The sequence below is a fragment of the Pantherophis guttatus genome, chromosome 2 (genome assembly GCF_059756535.1).
Source record: "Pantherophis guttatus breed Tessera chromosome 2, ASM5975653v1, whole genome shotgun sequence".
Taxonomy (NCBI): Eukaryota; Metazoa; Chordata; class Lepidosauria; order Squamata; family Colubridae; genus Pantherophis; species Pantherophis guttatus.
In genome coordinates this window covers 179,807,208-179,823,477 of record NC_142064.1, presented here as the reverse complement: position 1 = coordinate 179,823,477, position 16,270 = coordinate 179,807,208, and the positions used below count along the sequence as shown (strand labels likewise).

General features: G+C 39.9%; 1 protein-coding gene across 6 annotated transcripts in view; it reads right to left on the bottom strand.

Moving 5' to 3' along the window:
* The window catches only part of TENM2 (teneurin transmembrane protein 2), a 959,433-nt gene that overhangs the window by 55,829 nt on the left and 887,334 nt on the right, over window positions 1-16,270 (bottom strand). For all 6 annotated transcript variants that reach the window (XM_087887374.1, XM_034406200.3, XM_087887377.1 and 3 more), the window contains 3 exons: window positions 10,387-10,506; window positions 6,404-6,665; window positions 4,600-4,867 (listed from right to left, as the gene is read on the bottom strand). In XM_087887374.1, coding sequence (XP_087743500.1) covers window positions 4,600-4,867; window positions 6,404-6,665; window positions 10,387-10,506 — 650 coding nt within the window. The remainder of the gene's footprint in view (window positions 1-4,599; window positions 4,868-6,403; window positions 6,666-10,386; window positions 10,507-16,270) is intronic.

Here is a 16,270-nt window from a genome sequence, read left to right as displayed (position 1 = left end):
TCCATCTGACCTGCTAAGGATATCTATAGGGGACTGGACAAGTGAAGGGGAACAGCTCTTGGTGGGGAACTTGTTATGTGGCAATTGGGATGATTGGGAGTTGTGGGCTAGGTAGATAAGGGGGTGGACATGGAGGCAGGATGATAATAATGATCGGAAGGAGAAAGTATAGCAGGTGGGACAGTCCATAGGAAGAAATATTGCAAAGTTGTGCCCCTATCAAGAACCAGACAACTGGTCTGATAAGCAAGACAAACTCAGGCACAATACTTCTCAATTCAAGATTTGTTTCCCATGAATGTAGTCTAGAGAGCTGGCTGGAAGGGGGGGGGGTGTTTCCTCTTGCTGAAATTTATCAAATGGGATTTTGTTGCTTTCATCAGTCCTGATGCCAGAATATGTGGCAGTTATGTACCAGAAATGCCTGGTTGCTGTAAAGAACTCTGTTCCACCAGATGGCCAGATATGAGGCCATATTTGTAAAATTATTTCCAAAGAACAAGCTTGGGAAGCGGAGGGTTGGGGGGTTTGATATTGTACTGTCCAACTGTCCAAAGTCTACTGTCAAAAGATAGTTATGAATTTACCCATATTTCTAGTACAAAATAATTGTCATGGCTGTGGTAACAATCTAAACCTTTTTCTGGGCCATATCTGAGCCAGACCACTTTGTTGGCCACACAGTAGATCTGCTTCATTTCAGAACAGATGAGATATAATCTGCTCCTGGAAGACATCTAAGAGTGATTTATTTTTGCCATGTACCAATACTTTTCTAGTGATGATGGCACTACCCAAGGTAGGATGGTCCAGGTAAGATGCCTATTCTGATAGCTGATGGATCTAGAAGCTTTCCAGATGATACTTAAAAATTGACATAGTAATCTAGTGGAATTATGTTAAATGTCTCGTTGGCCTCTGGAATTCAACCAGGACACCAAGCTAGAACTAAGGAAAAATATCCTAACAGTTAATCAGTGGAATGACTTGCCTCCGGAAATTGTGGGTGCTCCATTACTGGAGGTTTCTAAGAAGAGATTGGACAACATTTTATCTGAAATGGTTGAGCAGGCGATTGAACTATAAGACCTCCAAGGTCCCTTCCAACTCTGTTATTCTGTTAAACTATGACAGGATTGCTTCTGAATGGCCTTTCCCTGCCCACTGATCCCAACCAGCAACTTGATTTTCTGAAGATTTTTAGAAAATCAAGTAGGTGAAGGAACACATCAGACAATGCTATTGGAAAACAAGAAATAAGTATGACTAGATATGGATATGGAGTCACATTCAAGCTTCCTCCAGAGATGACATCTGCTATTTCACAGTAAAATATCATCACTATACTGATGATACTTACTTGTACTTCTAACTCTAGCAAGATCGATTGTTGCTAATTCAGACACCTACTTATTATAACACTACATTCCATGTAATTTGCAATGATATTGTGCTTCCACCAGACGTTAGGCTTGCAATCTGGGAGTCCTGCCACAGAAACAAGTGAAAGCTGTTCCCAGGAGAGCCTCCTCTCAACTTTTTATCCCAGGATGGGATAAACCTTTGCCCAGATAAGAACTCATGTTCTTATGTTTTCTCAATTCTATGACTGTGATTCACTCTACATGAGGCTGCCCTTGAAGATTATCAGCTGTTCCAAAATGCAGCAATCTGTTTCTTTAACATTCAGCTCTAATGTTACTTTGTTAGACTACCAGTATGTTTTCAAATGCAATTCAGGTGCTGTTTACCACTTTCAAGACCCTTAATGGCTTGGGGTTACTTTGAAAAATTATATTTCCCTGATCATTTTTGCCAAAACCAGACAGCTGGAGGAGAACTTTTATTTAAGATCCTGGCCTACCAGGAAATACAATAGGAGTAACTATTCCTGCGGTCTTCTGGAAAGCTATAAAGAACTGGTTTTCCAAAGTAACATCCAGAATGATTCTGGATAAGACCTATTAATATAGAAATTAGGTTTATTATATATCTTGTATAACTGTAATATTTTTCTAGCAATGATACTACATTTTGTTGGACCTAGAGTCCAATTGGATTAAGGCAGTATATACAGCAAATAAGTAAACAGTTATACCAGCGGTAAAATCCTGCCAGATCTGGTTTGCGCGAACTGGTAGGGCTGGCGGCGGGAGGCTCCGCCCACCTGCTGGGACATCATTATGTCCTGTTTTTCACCATCTGCGCATGTGCATAAGGCTCTGCACATGCGCAGAAGAGGCGTGCATGTTCACATTTCCAAACCAGTAGCGAATAGTGCATTTCACTGTTGAGCCATACATACATTTCATGAATCTGGCTGCCTAGAAATATACTCCATCGGTTAATTAGGATAGGGACTGGATCAAAAAGAAGACTAAAGAGATCTGAGTGCAATGTATCATTTAGCTAGGAAGGTCACTTGTATTATAATAAAATTCAATAGCTTTCTTTAAGCACCATCTATCGTATCCAAGATAAGCCGATTTCTCTGGCATAGGTGAGTCTCTAATAAACTATGTCCTAAATGCCTAATTAGTAACAAAATCTGTTTAACACAAACCAGGATTTGGCTTGAAAGTATAGATGTAGATAGGGCTGTACTGGTGAAGTGACTGAAGAGCACCTCCGAATCTGGTCTTGAAGTTGTAAGGCATCATATCCTATCTTATCAAAGGTTTATCTGTTTTGAGGATCTGCTCGTTATCTTGCATATACATACAGTATGCATGCACGGATGATACTTCCACTGAGACTGCAGTTAAAAGTAAGCAAGAGGTCTGAAGAGATGCCTTGATCATTTCCTGAAGGATTCTCAAGTTCCCCTAAAAGCCCTTAAAGATATAGATAGATTACCACTTCATAATTCAGTTAAATGGAAGAGTGGTAAAACTCCCTTATCTTTTACCCCACAGAAAACATAAAGAATGATATGAGCTCCCTGTGAGAAATGATTAATTATATCAAAATGTCATTTGAATGATTTTTCTTTTCCTTTCTAAAAAGCTTGAAAAGCTCTGTAAATCAGGCTTTTATTGCCTAAACAATTGTTTAGTCTTGGCCCCTAATATATAATATTTGTCACTAAGGTTAATAAATTGCTGGAAAAAAGTCACTGGGAGTACTAATGAATGTTTGAGTTTATTCCAGAAGTCACATCTCATGATGGCAATATGTTCACGGTGAACTTCACCCATGGCTCTGGTACATTATTCAAATTTCTATTTTGTATAAAATGCTTTGCAATGATACCTTGTCTTGCTAGATTCAATTAGAAACTAAAAATGCAAGAACAAAGCATTGCAGAAAAATACTCCTGCCCCCTTTTCAATTTTCCTAGCATCTTACTGCCTCCTGTCAACATACACACACAAACTTGTCTTGGGATATAAAACGGAAGAAAAATATGTGGATATCAATAAAGAAGGTATTGATTTCTATGTTCCAGATTTAATACTGATGTAACAGGAGTCAACAACCTTACTGGACTAGAGTCCCATTTTGAATTATGAAAACATGTCATAGGCAATTTTTTTTAAAAAAATCTATCATGGGAAGCGTTTCAGTTCACAGAATGATTGTGATGAGTAACTTAACCAATCAGACTAGAAGAGAATGTTCCCTGCCACTCTCTCTAACTTCAACAACAGATGCATCTTATCACTCTTTCTATTCTTCTTCTTTTTTTACCAATAGCTTAAATAAATGGACAGATCTTTTTCTCCTGATAGGTTATTTGTTCAGCCATCATTTTTATGAAAGCTTGTGGAACCAATTTGTGGCCCAGAGAAAAGTCCTGTGAAATGAAGTTGAAAATATGCTCTTGATTTTGTAGTGTTCTCATTTTCTATTTCTCACCCCTTCTTTCTTTCTTTCTTTCTTTCTTTCTTTTTTTCTTTCTTTCTTTCTTTCTTTCTTTCTTTCTTTCTTTCTTTCTCTTTTTGCCTGTCTCTATCTGTCTGCCTTTCTGTCTCTCTCTCTCTCTGTATCAACCTAAAAACCAGGGGATCATGAGTTCTAGTTCTCCCTTAGGCACAAAACCAGTTGGGTGACCTATAGACAATCTCTGAAAAACATACATGACTGAAGGAAGCACATACACCCATGCACACACACAGAGTCAGATATAACAGGAAGATTAATGTTTGTAAAGCAAAATAATAACAGGCACACTGGTGCCCATTGGTGTTATATTGGGTACTCCCAGATATAAGTGAATGTTACATGCAATATCCGTTAGATATTATAAACCAGTAATACATGTGTTATTTCAATGAGCCTTCAATACTAGCTATTTTTACTGAGGGCATCTATCACATGTATTTTGAGTAGAGTACTTTTACTGTAACATTGTGTTTTTTAAAAAAAATGTTATTTGTATAATGCCCATTTTACTTTGGGTTTGAGAAAGTTATAAATACTGTCTAATCAATAAACAAAATAAATGACAGCTGGAAAAATTGCTGCTACTGTGGAATAATGAAGCTATCTATAGGTATTTTCTATTGTCAGTACAGATCACAGATTTTTCTTTAATTTAAGAGCAGTTGTTGAAAGCCAGCACTTAAAAGTTACATGATTTGAATCTAGTGATCATACCTACAGCATCCGAGAGCCCGTAAACTTTCTGGCCATAGGCATCTGTTTTATCCCAAATGAAAGTATATGCCAAATTGGGAGATGCTTGGAATGACTTTTGGAAAAGATGCCCTTCCACTGCTACCATGAGATGAACTTTAATTAAGTTCAGAGGCACAAGAGATTGTGTCATGGTGATTTTAAGTAAGGATCTGTATCCAGCAGTACGGGAACTCAGATAGCAGAGCTTTATGTTGGCACCTGGAATCTCAATTTCTTCATGAAGAACCTAAGTAAGGAAAGAGAGTTCATATTAAATGAGTGTGGTATGGAAGAGATTTATTTGGTTCAGCTCATGGGTTGTACTTGTAGGTTAAAGTAAAATACACTAGGAAATTTTAGCTTGCCTTCCTGCAATGGTAAGACTTAGGATAGGACTTCTGGATTAGTAAAAATTTGGCCATTGTTACTGCTTCTTTTAAAATCCCCACTGTTGGCAAAGAATCACAGATCTGATTGCTCCTTTTATGCAAGAAGGCCCCATGAAGCTGTAATGCTATGAAGTTACAACTACCACTGACAGTTATCTTAAAGTAGCAAGGATGCCTAAGGGGAGGGGATGGGAAAAGCAGAATAACAGTAGCAATGAAGATGATGGAACGCCCCCTTATCACCTGGGTATGCGACATGCTTCAGCTGCATGTATGATGTTTTTTTGCAAACATGCCAAGTAGGATGCTTGCTCAAACTTGAATCTGTGACAATTTCATGCAGAGCAAGAATGGAGATGGGGATATGTATCAGGTTTTTGTTTAGATTAAAAGAGACATGTAGGTGAGAGGAACTGAACTCTCCCCATGCTTGCTCCTTACCTCTTCCCATACCTCTTCTCCATAGCTCTCCTAGAAGTTCACTTCTAGTATTGCATCTTGGCTGAGGAGAAGGTGCCTGGGGAGGCAAAGCCATTTGGGGGAGGAGGGTTCAGCACCTTGTGTATCTGCTCTTTAAATTCTAGAATCATCTCTTTTTCTATGTGATTGCGGCAAGAGGCAACTTGCCTGCTGACCTTATGCCTAGCTTGACCTGCTCAATGGGATTTTATAATCTAGAGAGAAAACTGGATAAGGTTTAAGGTTTTCAGAAGAATTTGGTACACAGAATGAACAAGAAAAGCTCAGCACAATACATCTATCACCATCAAATAGGTTTGTTCTTTTACATAGGAACATTTCTGATGATTAATTTCTACATTTATATCTAGAAGAAGCAAGTGCTGGATTAGGAACCTGATGCTAGGGATTCTGGGTTTGTCATGAACAATACGTACAAGTCAAAGACATATATTCTACTAAAATGCTTCAAGACTGTCTGAAATTTGTGGATAATACTTTTGTGGACTTTATTAATGTGCTCAAGGCTTGGATTTTGAAAAGCTTGGTTCCCAATTCAGCACATAAATGTAACATTCATGAAAAATGTCTAAGCAAGCATTTCTCCCAGAACTGTACTTTTCCAAGTTCAAAGAATGGACAAATGCAACTAAATTTGTATAGACGTTTGTGACAAAGAATATACCCAAAGTAAATATTAATGAATATTTCTAAACGCATCATAGCCATATATCAATACATTCTGCTTTTATCTCTGAATGTAAATATCTGCTTCTGTTTTATATTTATGAAGAAAAAGCCAATATAAATATTCAAGTTAACTGGTATTATAAAATGTGAATGAAATCAATATAATTGTTATAGGGCTGTTATTAGAAAATAATGATAATAAACTTATTGTAACTTTTTTCTTTTTTAGTATTTATGTTTGATACCTGGGTCTCTGGAACAATTGAATTTCGACCAGGGGCATCACTGAAAAAGGTGGAAAGTGGTGATGAAATTATAACAGGATCAGGTCTGATAAAACCACTTAAGTCACAGCTGGGAATAGAGTTCTCTTCAGTTTTCATAGTGAGGGTATCCATTGCATAGAAGCTATTCCATGGTAGCCACACTGTCCTCTCTTGACTCATGAATGGGGCTCGTTCAAAATGAAGAGTTAGGGATGCTCCTCCATTTGCAATCAAATCAAACCTAGAAAAAGTTGGAGTCTACATCATTAATAATTCTAGAACAAAGACCCAACTAGTCAATAAAACTGGAGAGAGAACCACACCAAATACAGTTTATTAGACAATTTCTCACATTACATTCTACTGTATTGATTCAAAACTTTAGTAGGATAGAATTAGCTATACCCAATTCCCCAAAAATCATAGCAGCAAAGCAGAAAAAAAATTAAAATCAGTGGACTTCAAATGTAAAGATCACTCCAGAGTCCAATAGAACAAAAACAAAACACGAAGAAGCCACTCAGATATTCTGTTGCCAAAGTATTTAAACGTTTATATCAAAGTTGGACACAAAAAGTTTCTAACCCCAATTTCAGTATTGCTCACCAGCAGGTCTTTTGGCTAGTCTTACTTGATAATGTAGTTCAACAATAATGGAAAGCCCACAAATTCCCCCTCCCTAAGTACTGTATATCAATTCTACTGAGCTCAGAAATCAGTTGGTAACCACTACAGACTGATTATGTATTCTGTAGAGTGACTGTAGTGTGTATTCTATAAAACAATTGTGCTGTTGCGATTTAGATTAATTTCCAAAAGACCTTTTAAGGCAGCCCTACAAATAGAACGGTAAAAAGATACTCAGAAGTGATTAACATATGGATTAAAGAAATCAGTTCTGCTTTTTCTAGAATGGGGTGCAAGAATCTTATAAGTAAAAAGCAGGAAAAGGTTCTACTAGGTCTAGAACATCTACCCTTAGCTAAAAAGACAGAATAGCTTCTATAATAGATGATGACCCCAGTAGTTTTCTTACTGATGAGCAGTCCAGAGTCTCAATCTATAAATCTACATCCAGTCCATCATGGCATTTAGAAAGTAATTCAACAATTTCCCAACATTATTGGCATGAGATGCCAAAAAATGGGGAGGAGAGAGAGCAGAAGGTATGACAATACCCAAAGAATAACTATCAAAATAAAAACCTTTGCATCACAGTATGCTATCCATCAGAAAGTTAAAGTGAACAGCATTTAAATATATCCGGCTTGTGCATTCAGCTTTTTTGGGGAAAATGAAAGGCAACAGATCCCAATCATTATATAGATAGAGGTATGACAGATCATTGTGCTCCTGTTTACTAATCCACTGTGTCAAAAACCAGATGAGCATCATTAGATCAGCTTCTCATTGCATATTGTCTATTATAATGTATACAAACTATGAAGAAAGCCAATTTGGTTTAGTTCTTAAGGTACTGGGCAAGACAAACCTACAAACCAGGAAATCATGACTTTTAATTCTACCTTGGACATGAAGCATCGATGTAATCTTGGGCCAATCACTCTCTCTCAGTCTTATCAAGGAGGCAATGGCAAACTACTCCTGAAATCTTGTCAAAAATCCCATAGGTCCAGGCAGTTGCCAGGAATCAACATTGAATCAAAGGGACATCTAACTAACTCGCTAACTAGCTAACTAGCTAACTAGCTAACTAGCTAGCTAACTAACTAACTAACTAACTAACTAACTAATCACTCACTCACTCATTCACTCACTAACTACTAACTAATTAAAGTATGTAGCCTGATATATAGCAGGATAGATTAGTACCCTAAAAAATGAATGCCCATTCCTTTCACAATTATGAAAAGTAACTGATTTTGTAATGGTTCAAATTATTAGTGCAAACATAGATTTCAAATGCTACGAAGCACAGGACTAACAAACCAATATCAGATCTAAAATTAGATAAACCTGTTGTGATTTAAACCCAGCAGCAATTGAACTACCCTTACATGCAAAGTTTATGGCCATGAGAAGAAAAATCTTAAAATTTCAAAATGGACACATTGTTGAATTAGCACCAGAGCTGGAAAAATTGTTTCTGTTTAAAAATTTAAAAGATTTGGTTTTTGGTTCTAACAAAGCCATCAATATTGTGATTTTAAGACTCATAGGAGTGAAGACATATGTGAGAAAACTGAGCCCTTACAGCAACTGGATGGGGCTGGAACAAAAAGAGCAAAATGACTATAATGGGGCACAATGCAAGCCTTGCACCTTTTGAATAATCCTCTCATCTTACATTTTTGACCTCAACCCTTTTGACCTGCACCTAAACTAAGAGATAACATCAAGGTTAACATATTATGCTCAACTATGATTTGCTTAATCATTGTTTATTGAATAAAACCCCACCAACTGACTTTGCACCACATGCTATAATATAAACATTTTGAAGGACTTTGAAACTACAAACTTTGAAACTACAAACATACTAAGACTTCACAAGCAGGCAAAGTCAAATTGAAAGAAAGCACATTATGTCTTATTCTGTCCAGTCCCTAAATCAAACAAGCAACAACAATAAACTATTTGAAACTTTTTAGTCCTATATTTGTTTTGAATATAGTCAATCCATCTTCTCCATTCCAAAATATATCTTTCATTTGAATAGTCCTTCAATTATGCTGAAAGAAAGCAGTACCACAAGTCACTTCTTGCTCTATAGGCAGAAGTAGGAAAAAATGAATACAGCTCATTAGTTTCCAAAAGTGCAACAAGGTTTTTGTTTCTCTTGGGTACTTTCTTGAACTATATTAAATTAATTTGTTAAATGATATGGCTCAGGGCCTTCTCTTTAATTCTAGCCTTCCTGATCGCAGGAGATTTAGAGCTGGTATCATCTGTAATACAATATCTTTTTCCTTCAAGCATACATAAAAAATGTTAACACACTCATTTTCTTGATTCAGGGAAGTTTGCGATTAAGACCTCTGCTGTGAATCAAGATCTGTTGTTAATGCAAATGTGGCCATGATATATCATAAAGCACTGTATGATGTGTGATTTCCAACATAGAACTGCTATAAGCAGCCATTAAGGCCATCACAAATGTCTCCGTGCCATGTGGCAAAACTGAACGACAGCTTTGAGCAAACAATATTAGTAAATTTATAATGAATCATACAAAAGCCCTGAATCCTCATTATTGCTAAGATGTTCAAAAGCTCAGCACTGAAACAGTGACCCCATCATCCAACAATGGCCCTGTTACAGATCAGTAGTCCAATGACTTTTATAGACTACAGTTCACATGTACTGCAGCAAATAGCTGCAATGCATTATTTCATGTAGATATATCATTTTATTGCTACATCCAATAAATTAAATAAAGTATGACACATCCTATTTTTATAGGAGCTAAGGCTATGTGCCTTTCAAATCAAATGATGAACTGAGAAACAGGACACAGCAGGGAATTGTCTAAGTTTATTCAATTATACCCTTTTAATATGTTTTGCCTCAAGAAACTCTAAATAGAGCTGATTTTTAGAAAGGAATAGGACAATTGGGAAACTAAGAAATTGCACTGTTTTATGAGTCTTCCGCCCACCCCCAGATGAGTGTTAGCCTGCCTTGAATCTCAAAATTAAATGTTTCTGGGTCTCAGCTGGATACTACTGTAGCCCACAAATGTTTTTATAGATATAATACAGCTTGTGTGAGAAGAAGTCCAACTGCTATCACATTATTTTCAGAAGTCAATCCTTTCAAATTTACTTTCAGCTGGTCTTCAAAACACCGTGTGAAAAATTATTTTCTGCTTTTTTGATAGCCCTTTACCCTAGTAGGAATTCTATGCATGATACCACATGGTTTCACTAGATAGCACCATCTGTTAATCTGCACAGTTATTACTATACAAAGTAGTTCGTGAATGAAGTGAGTCAACTTACGTGCCATCCTGGCGAGTGATGGTGTAGCCATATTTTGGATACTTGACAAATGACACATTGACTCCAACAAGTGGGGTTCCATCTGTAGTCACCACTTGGCCCCTTATCAGAGATACCAGGCTGGAAAAGAAATATAATTTAATGCCATTGCTCAAGTAATACTTTGGGGAGGAAAATTATCATGGCTAGGTGAGTTTCTTCTGGCATAAAGAAATCTTAATTCTTAATTTTGCTTGTTAAAAGCTATAGCCGCTAAATGAAACAGGAGTTGATTGCTTCCCAAATGTAGATGAGCTTTAGAGCTATATATATCAGTAGTGGGTTTCAAATCCCAGCGCTACCAGTTTGTTACCAGTAGCGCGCAGGCATGCATTCACTTTGCGAGTGTGTGGCACTTCTGTACATGCACAGAAGCTTCTGCACATGCACAGAGCATTTTTGATGACATCTGGGCAGCAGGAGCCTCCTGCCACTGCTGCTACCGGTTCGCCCGAACTGGGGCAAACTGGAAGCAACCTACCACTGATATATACTTTTATATGAACACCAATCCCTCCATTTCTCAGATATAAGAACTGGGCTTTAAGGAGGATTGCCTCTTTTTTTCTAACACTAAACATGAAGGGGTCTTTATAGACTATCATTTAGAATATAGAAGGTAGAATAATAGAATTGGAAGGTCCTTGGAGGTCTTTTCGTCTAAGCAGGAAACCCTGTACCATTTCAGACATTGTTGTCCAGTCTTGTTTTGAAAGCCTCCAATGATGGGACACTTCTTCTGAAGGCAAGCTGTTTCGCTGTTAGTAAACTCTTCCTTAGTTCAGGGGTGGGCTGCTGGGGGTTTGTAGGGGTTTATTTATTTATTGGTTCAATTTATATGCCGCCCTTTTCCAGAGACTCAGGGCGGCTTACAATGTGTTAAGCAATAGCCTTCATACTTTTGTATATACCTTAGTAGGGCTTTTGGCCCCCCCAAGCGGTGTTCTTTTTTATACAAAGTCAGCTTATTGCCCCCACAATCCGGGTCCTCATTTTACCTACCTTGAAAGGATGGAAGGCTGAGTCAACCTTGAGTCTGGTGAGATTTGAACTTGCAGTAATTGCAGGCAGCTGGTGCTACTTAACAGCACTTTAGTTTGCTGCGCCACCATGGCTCTTATTCAGGAAAACCTCTAGCTAAGATTCTGTGCAGTTCAGAGAACCCTCAAATCCTACTCCTGGCTTGTACTGCCCACTCCGCCCCTCCCAGGAGTCCCCATGCAGCCCATTTTGGATGCAGGTAAGGGCAGGGCACTTGTGGAGGCTCAGGGAAGGTGAAAAACAGGCCTACTGGAAGTCTGGGGAAGGCCTCCAGAGCCTGGGGAGGCTGTTTTCTCCCTCCTGGAGGCTTGAGGAAAGCCTCGGGAGCCCGGAGAGGGCAAACACCCCCCCCACCGTGGTGCAGGAGGCTGACCATCATGGCCACACCCACCCAGCAACCGGGCAGAGAACCCCTTGCTAAAATTTTTGAAGCCCACCTCTGCTAGGTGGGCTTCCTTAGTTAGTTTCCCTCCATTGTTTCTTATCTTGTCTTTTGGTGCTTTGGAAAAGCACTAAAGCCCCTTTTGTCTTTGTAGGAGACCCTCAAATATTGGAACTCTGCCATCATGTCTCCCCTAGTTTATTTATTAATGCTACATTCAGATTCTCATGGAAAATAACTCAGAAGGATTCAATTATTTCAAATCAATGGCTACATTCTTGAATGAGATGAAGATGGAGGCTGTCTGAAGTCCCGCTGTGGATTTCTCTCTCCTTTACTTATCCTTCTTCACTCTATGAAGCTAGGTTTCATGTATTACAGCTACTGTAGGCTAAAAGCCTTCTCTTCAAAAGTTATTCTAACTGTATAATGTGACATGTATTGTTCAGGTTCCTGTGTGGAAAATAAAATAAACCTCAAGAAATTTACAGTAGTTTAGAGCACACGGAATTAATGATTTGGTTATCTGGATTAATGTCTTTGCTAATATTATCTACATACTCTGCCAGGATCATTCACTCCACAAACATCAATTACCTTTCAAAGAATAAGGCATTTCACAGTCCATAAAATTTTGTCATCATATTTAATTAGTGATTTTTTAAAACAGAACCAACTGTTTGCCCTTAGGTTTTCAACTTGTTCCATAGGGCTATAAAAACCCTATTTATTATTGAATCAGACCCTGCTGATAGATCATTCTTCTGATCATTCCAAAAAACTTATGGAATCTGTACAAAAAAATGCAAGGGGAAGTAAATAGCAGACACACACACACATACCTTACTCAAAAAGAAATTTGTGTGTGGAACCCCTGAAATATATAAATTTTCTCTGGGCAGATTATTTAAGTCTTTAAATTTAATTTTCTTAGAGTAGATGGATGATCAAAATATCGCCCTACTCAGAGTTTCTGGTGAAGAAAACTATTCCATCTAAAGTGAACCATTAGAATTATTGGCTCTAAATTATTTTATAGTAGTTACATATAGTAGTTACATATACTTGATGTTGAACAAACAAAAAAAAAGAACACAATTTATTCAGAGAAAAGTGAGTAAATAATCTAAAACTGTCTATTGAAATATCATATAATCAGTTTTTACTGAGGGACAACAACATGGTTCAAAATAGTAGGTCTTTAAAATGTTAGAGTATGAACAATATAATATACCGTATGTTAGCAAATATATTAAAACTGGAGATTTTTATCCTATTACCTTCTAATGCAGGCAATACTGCTCTTGTACTTAGTTCAAATTTGAAAAATAAACATTTTCACATATACTTTAGTGCACACACACACACACACATGTATATATTAACTGTACATGGCATTCTAGAGCATGTTTATTAGGAACCAAGCTTCACTGGACACAGCAGTGCTTATGTTTAATATGCATTCAAAGAATTGCATAAATAGGCTGCAACTCTAAACAAATCTACTTTGGAATATGCATAGCTGAATCTGATGGGACTTGTGTCAACAAATATGGGATAGTTTGCATTTGCATTTTTGATAAATCAAATATTGTTTCATCATAATCTCCCAGCTATTCTTATATGTCAACAAAAGAGAATATACAGTACGTATCTCAGTATTCTCTCTGAACTGCTCTCTGAGCTTGGTCATTTGCTTGCAGATGTTTTAAACCTGATTAGGTAACATCATCAGTGCTTGTGAATGAGGGGTTTGCACTGACAGTTTTGATAGGGGTGTGGTTTTCTCCTTGGTAGTTTCTTGATTAGGGTATTAGTTTCTGCTTGATTGTTTACCTGGTGTTAATCCCTGCTTGCTGTTAGCTAGAGAGAATGTGTTGTATCTTTTTGTTTCTTTCTGATATTTTTAAATTGTCTCTTTTGAATCAGTGGTGGGATTCCCCCGGTTCGCATCTATCTATTTGATGTCTGATTGTCTGATTGCCAACCTTTCAGGAATTCTCTATTTTTAAAAATTTATCATGGTCTCTATGTCTAAAATGCTTATCATTTCCCAGTTGAAACTATGGTTGAGTCTGTCTATGTGTTATGAGATTAAGGAATTTTCCATGTGTCTTCTGACTGCTAGTTGGCATTCATGGATATGCTCTGCAACATAATGGCTGTTGCAGTCCTTACATTGTATGTTCTAAATGACCTTTTCCGCTTGGGCTACCTTTAGTTGGTTTGCTTGCAATGATGATACCATGTGGTTGTAATGGACGTTGGACTTACCTGATACGTCCGTTCTCGTTGTAGGGGAACGGCTGTCACCTTGGGGTCCGACAGTGCCATGCATCATGTGACCGAGTCTACAAATTAGCTTAGCTCCGCCCTCCAACTCCAGTGTTTCGGCGAGGGCGTTGATGTAGACTGACGTGTCTCCCTGGAACGAGAAAGAGTTAGTACACCTCCCACCCCGTGGGACCAGAAGGGAGGGCGTGACAGCCGTTCCCCTACAACGAGAACGGACGTATCAGGTAAGTCCAACGTCCATTCTCCGCATAGTAGGGGAACGGCTGTCACCTTGGGGACATACCAGAGCCGAATGTCCTCCAGGGCGGGAAAGGAGATGCGCAGGCCGAGGAAGAAGGAGTCAGGAACGATGAACCGCTTGTAAGACTCGACGGCCGAAAGCAGCATCCGAGGAAGCAAACGCATCAATTCTGTAATGCCGGATAAATGGCGTGATGGACGACCAGGTGGCTGCCTGGCACACCTCATCCACTGAAGCGCGGGTGGCCCAGGCTGCCGAGGTCGCCGCACTCCGGGTCGAGTGAGCTGTAATCCGAGGAGGCACAGGTAGACGGAGCCGTTGGTAAGCGGTTGCGATAGTGGCCCGAATCCAACGACCTATGGTAGATCCAGAAACCCGGGATCCTATGGAATCCGACTGGAATGACACGAACAATGCCTCCGTTTTACGGAATGAACTTGTCCGAGAAAGGTAGACGCGGAGGGCTCGACGTACATCCAGAGTATGCCAGGATCGTTCGAGGGGATGAGAAGGACGAGGGCAAAAGTTAGGAAGGACCAGTTCTTGAGACCGATGAAAAAGGGAGTTGACTTTGGGTAGGAAAGCCGGGTCAAGGCGGAGCACCACTCTGTCCTTGTGGAATATACAAAGGTCCTGGCGAATGGAAAGAGCTCCCAACTCAGAGATACGACGAGCTGAGGTGATCGCCACTAAAAATAAAACTTTGAAGGACAGAAAACGCAGAGAGACCTCTCGGAGGGGCTCAAAGGGGGAGTCAGTTAGAGCTCTGAGAACTGAGTTCAAATTCCATGTCGGAAACCGATGGACCACCGGAGGCCGTAAATTGGTCGCCCCTCGCAAAAAAGTTCTGATGAGCGGATGATGGGCGAGAGATTCCTTAGATCCACAAGTTAAAATCGTCGAAAGTGCCGCCACCTGGCGACGCAGAGTGGAAGGTGCCAATCCAGCGTCAAAACCCTCCAAAAGGAAGGAAAGAACCGCAAGTGTCGAGGCCGTCATCGGATTCATCCCTGAGCGACTACACCAGGAGGAGAAAGCTCTCCAGGTTGTCTCATATATTCATGTAGTCGAACCGCGGCGGGCCGCCTGCATAATGGAAATGACTCGCGGAGGAACAGCGGCGTCGGTTAAGAGACGCCGCTCAGCTTCCAAACGGTCAACTGGAGGCTCATCGGGTCCGGATGCTGAAGAGCCCCTTGGAAGAGAGATAGACTGTGTCGAGGAATGCGCCATGGCATCGCTATGGACAGAGAGCGAAGGTCCGCGTACCACGGTTGACGAGGCCAGTGCGGGGCAACGAGGATCAGTTCTGCCCTCTCGTCCAGGAGTTTCCGAATCACCCGCGCCAGGAGAGGCAGCGGGGGAAACGCATAGAGTAGGCCTGACGGCCAAGGACTGCGGAGGGCGTTTGTGGCCTCTGCCCGGGGATCCGGATACCTGGAGAAGAACCGGGGAACCCGGTGGTTCGAAGAGGTGGCGAACAAATCGACAACAGGAGTCCCAAACCTGCCCGTGATTTCCTGAAAAAGGGACTGCGGAATGCTCCATTCTCCGGGATCGAGAATATGGCGACTGAGAGCGTCCGCCTGAACGTTCGAAGCTCCTGTGATGTAGTCCGCTTTGAGAGACCGAAGATGACGTTCGGCCCAGAAGCCGAGGCGTAGGGATTCTGCTAGAAGCAGCCTGGAATGAGTTCCCCCTTGTCTGTTTAGATGGGCTTTCGTGGAAATGTTGTCCGTTAGGACCAGAATGTCCCTGCCCTCCACGAAGTGCTGGAAACGAAGGAGGGCCAGACGGACAGCCCGCAGCTCCAAGAAATTGATGTTGCATCGACGTTCTTGTACAGTCCAAAGGCCTTGAGCCTGATGCTGAAGCAGATGTGCCCC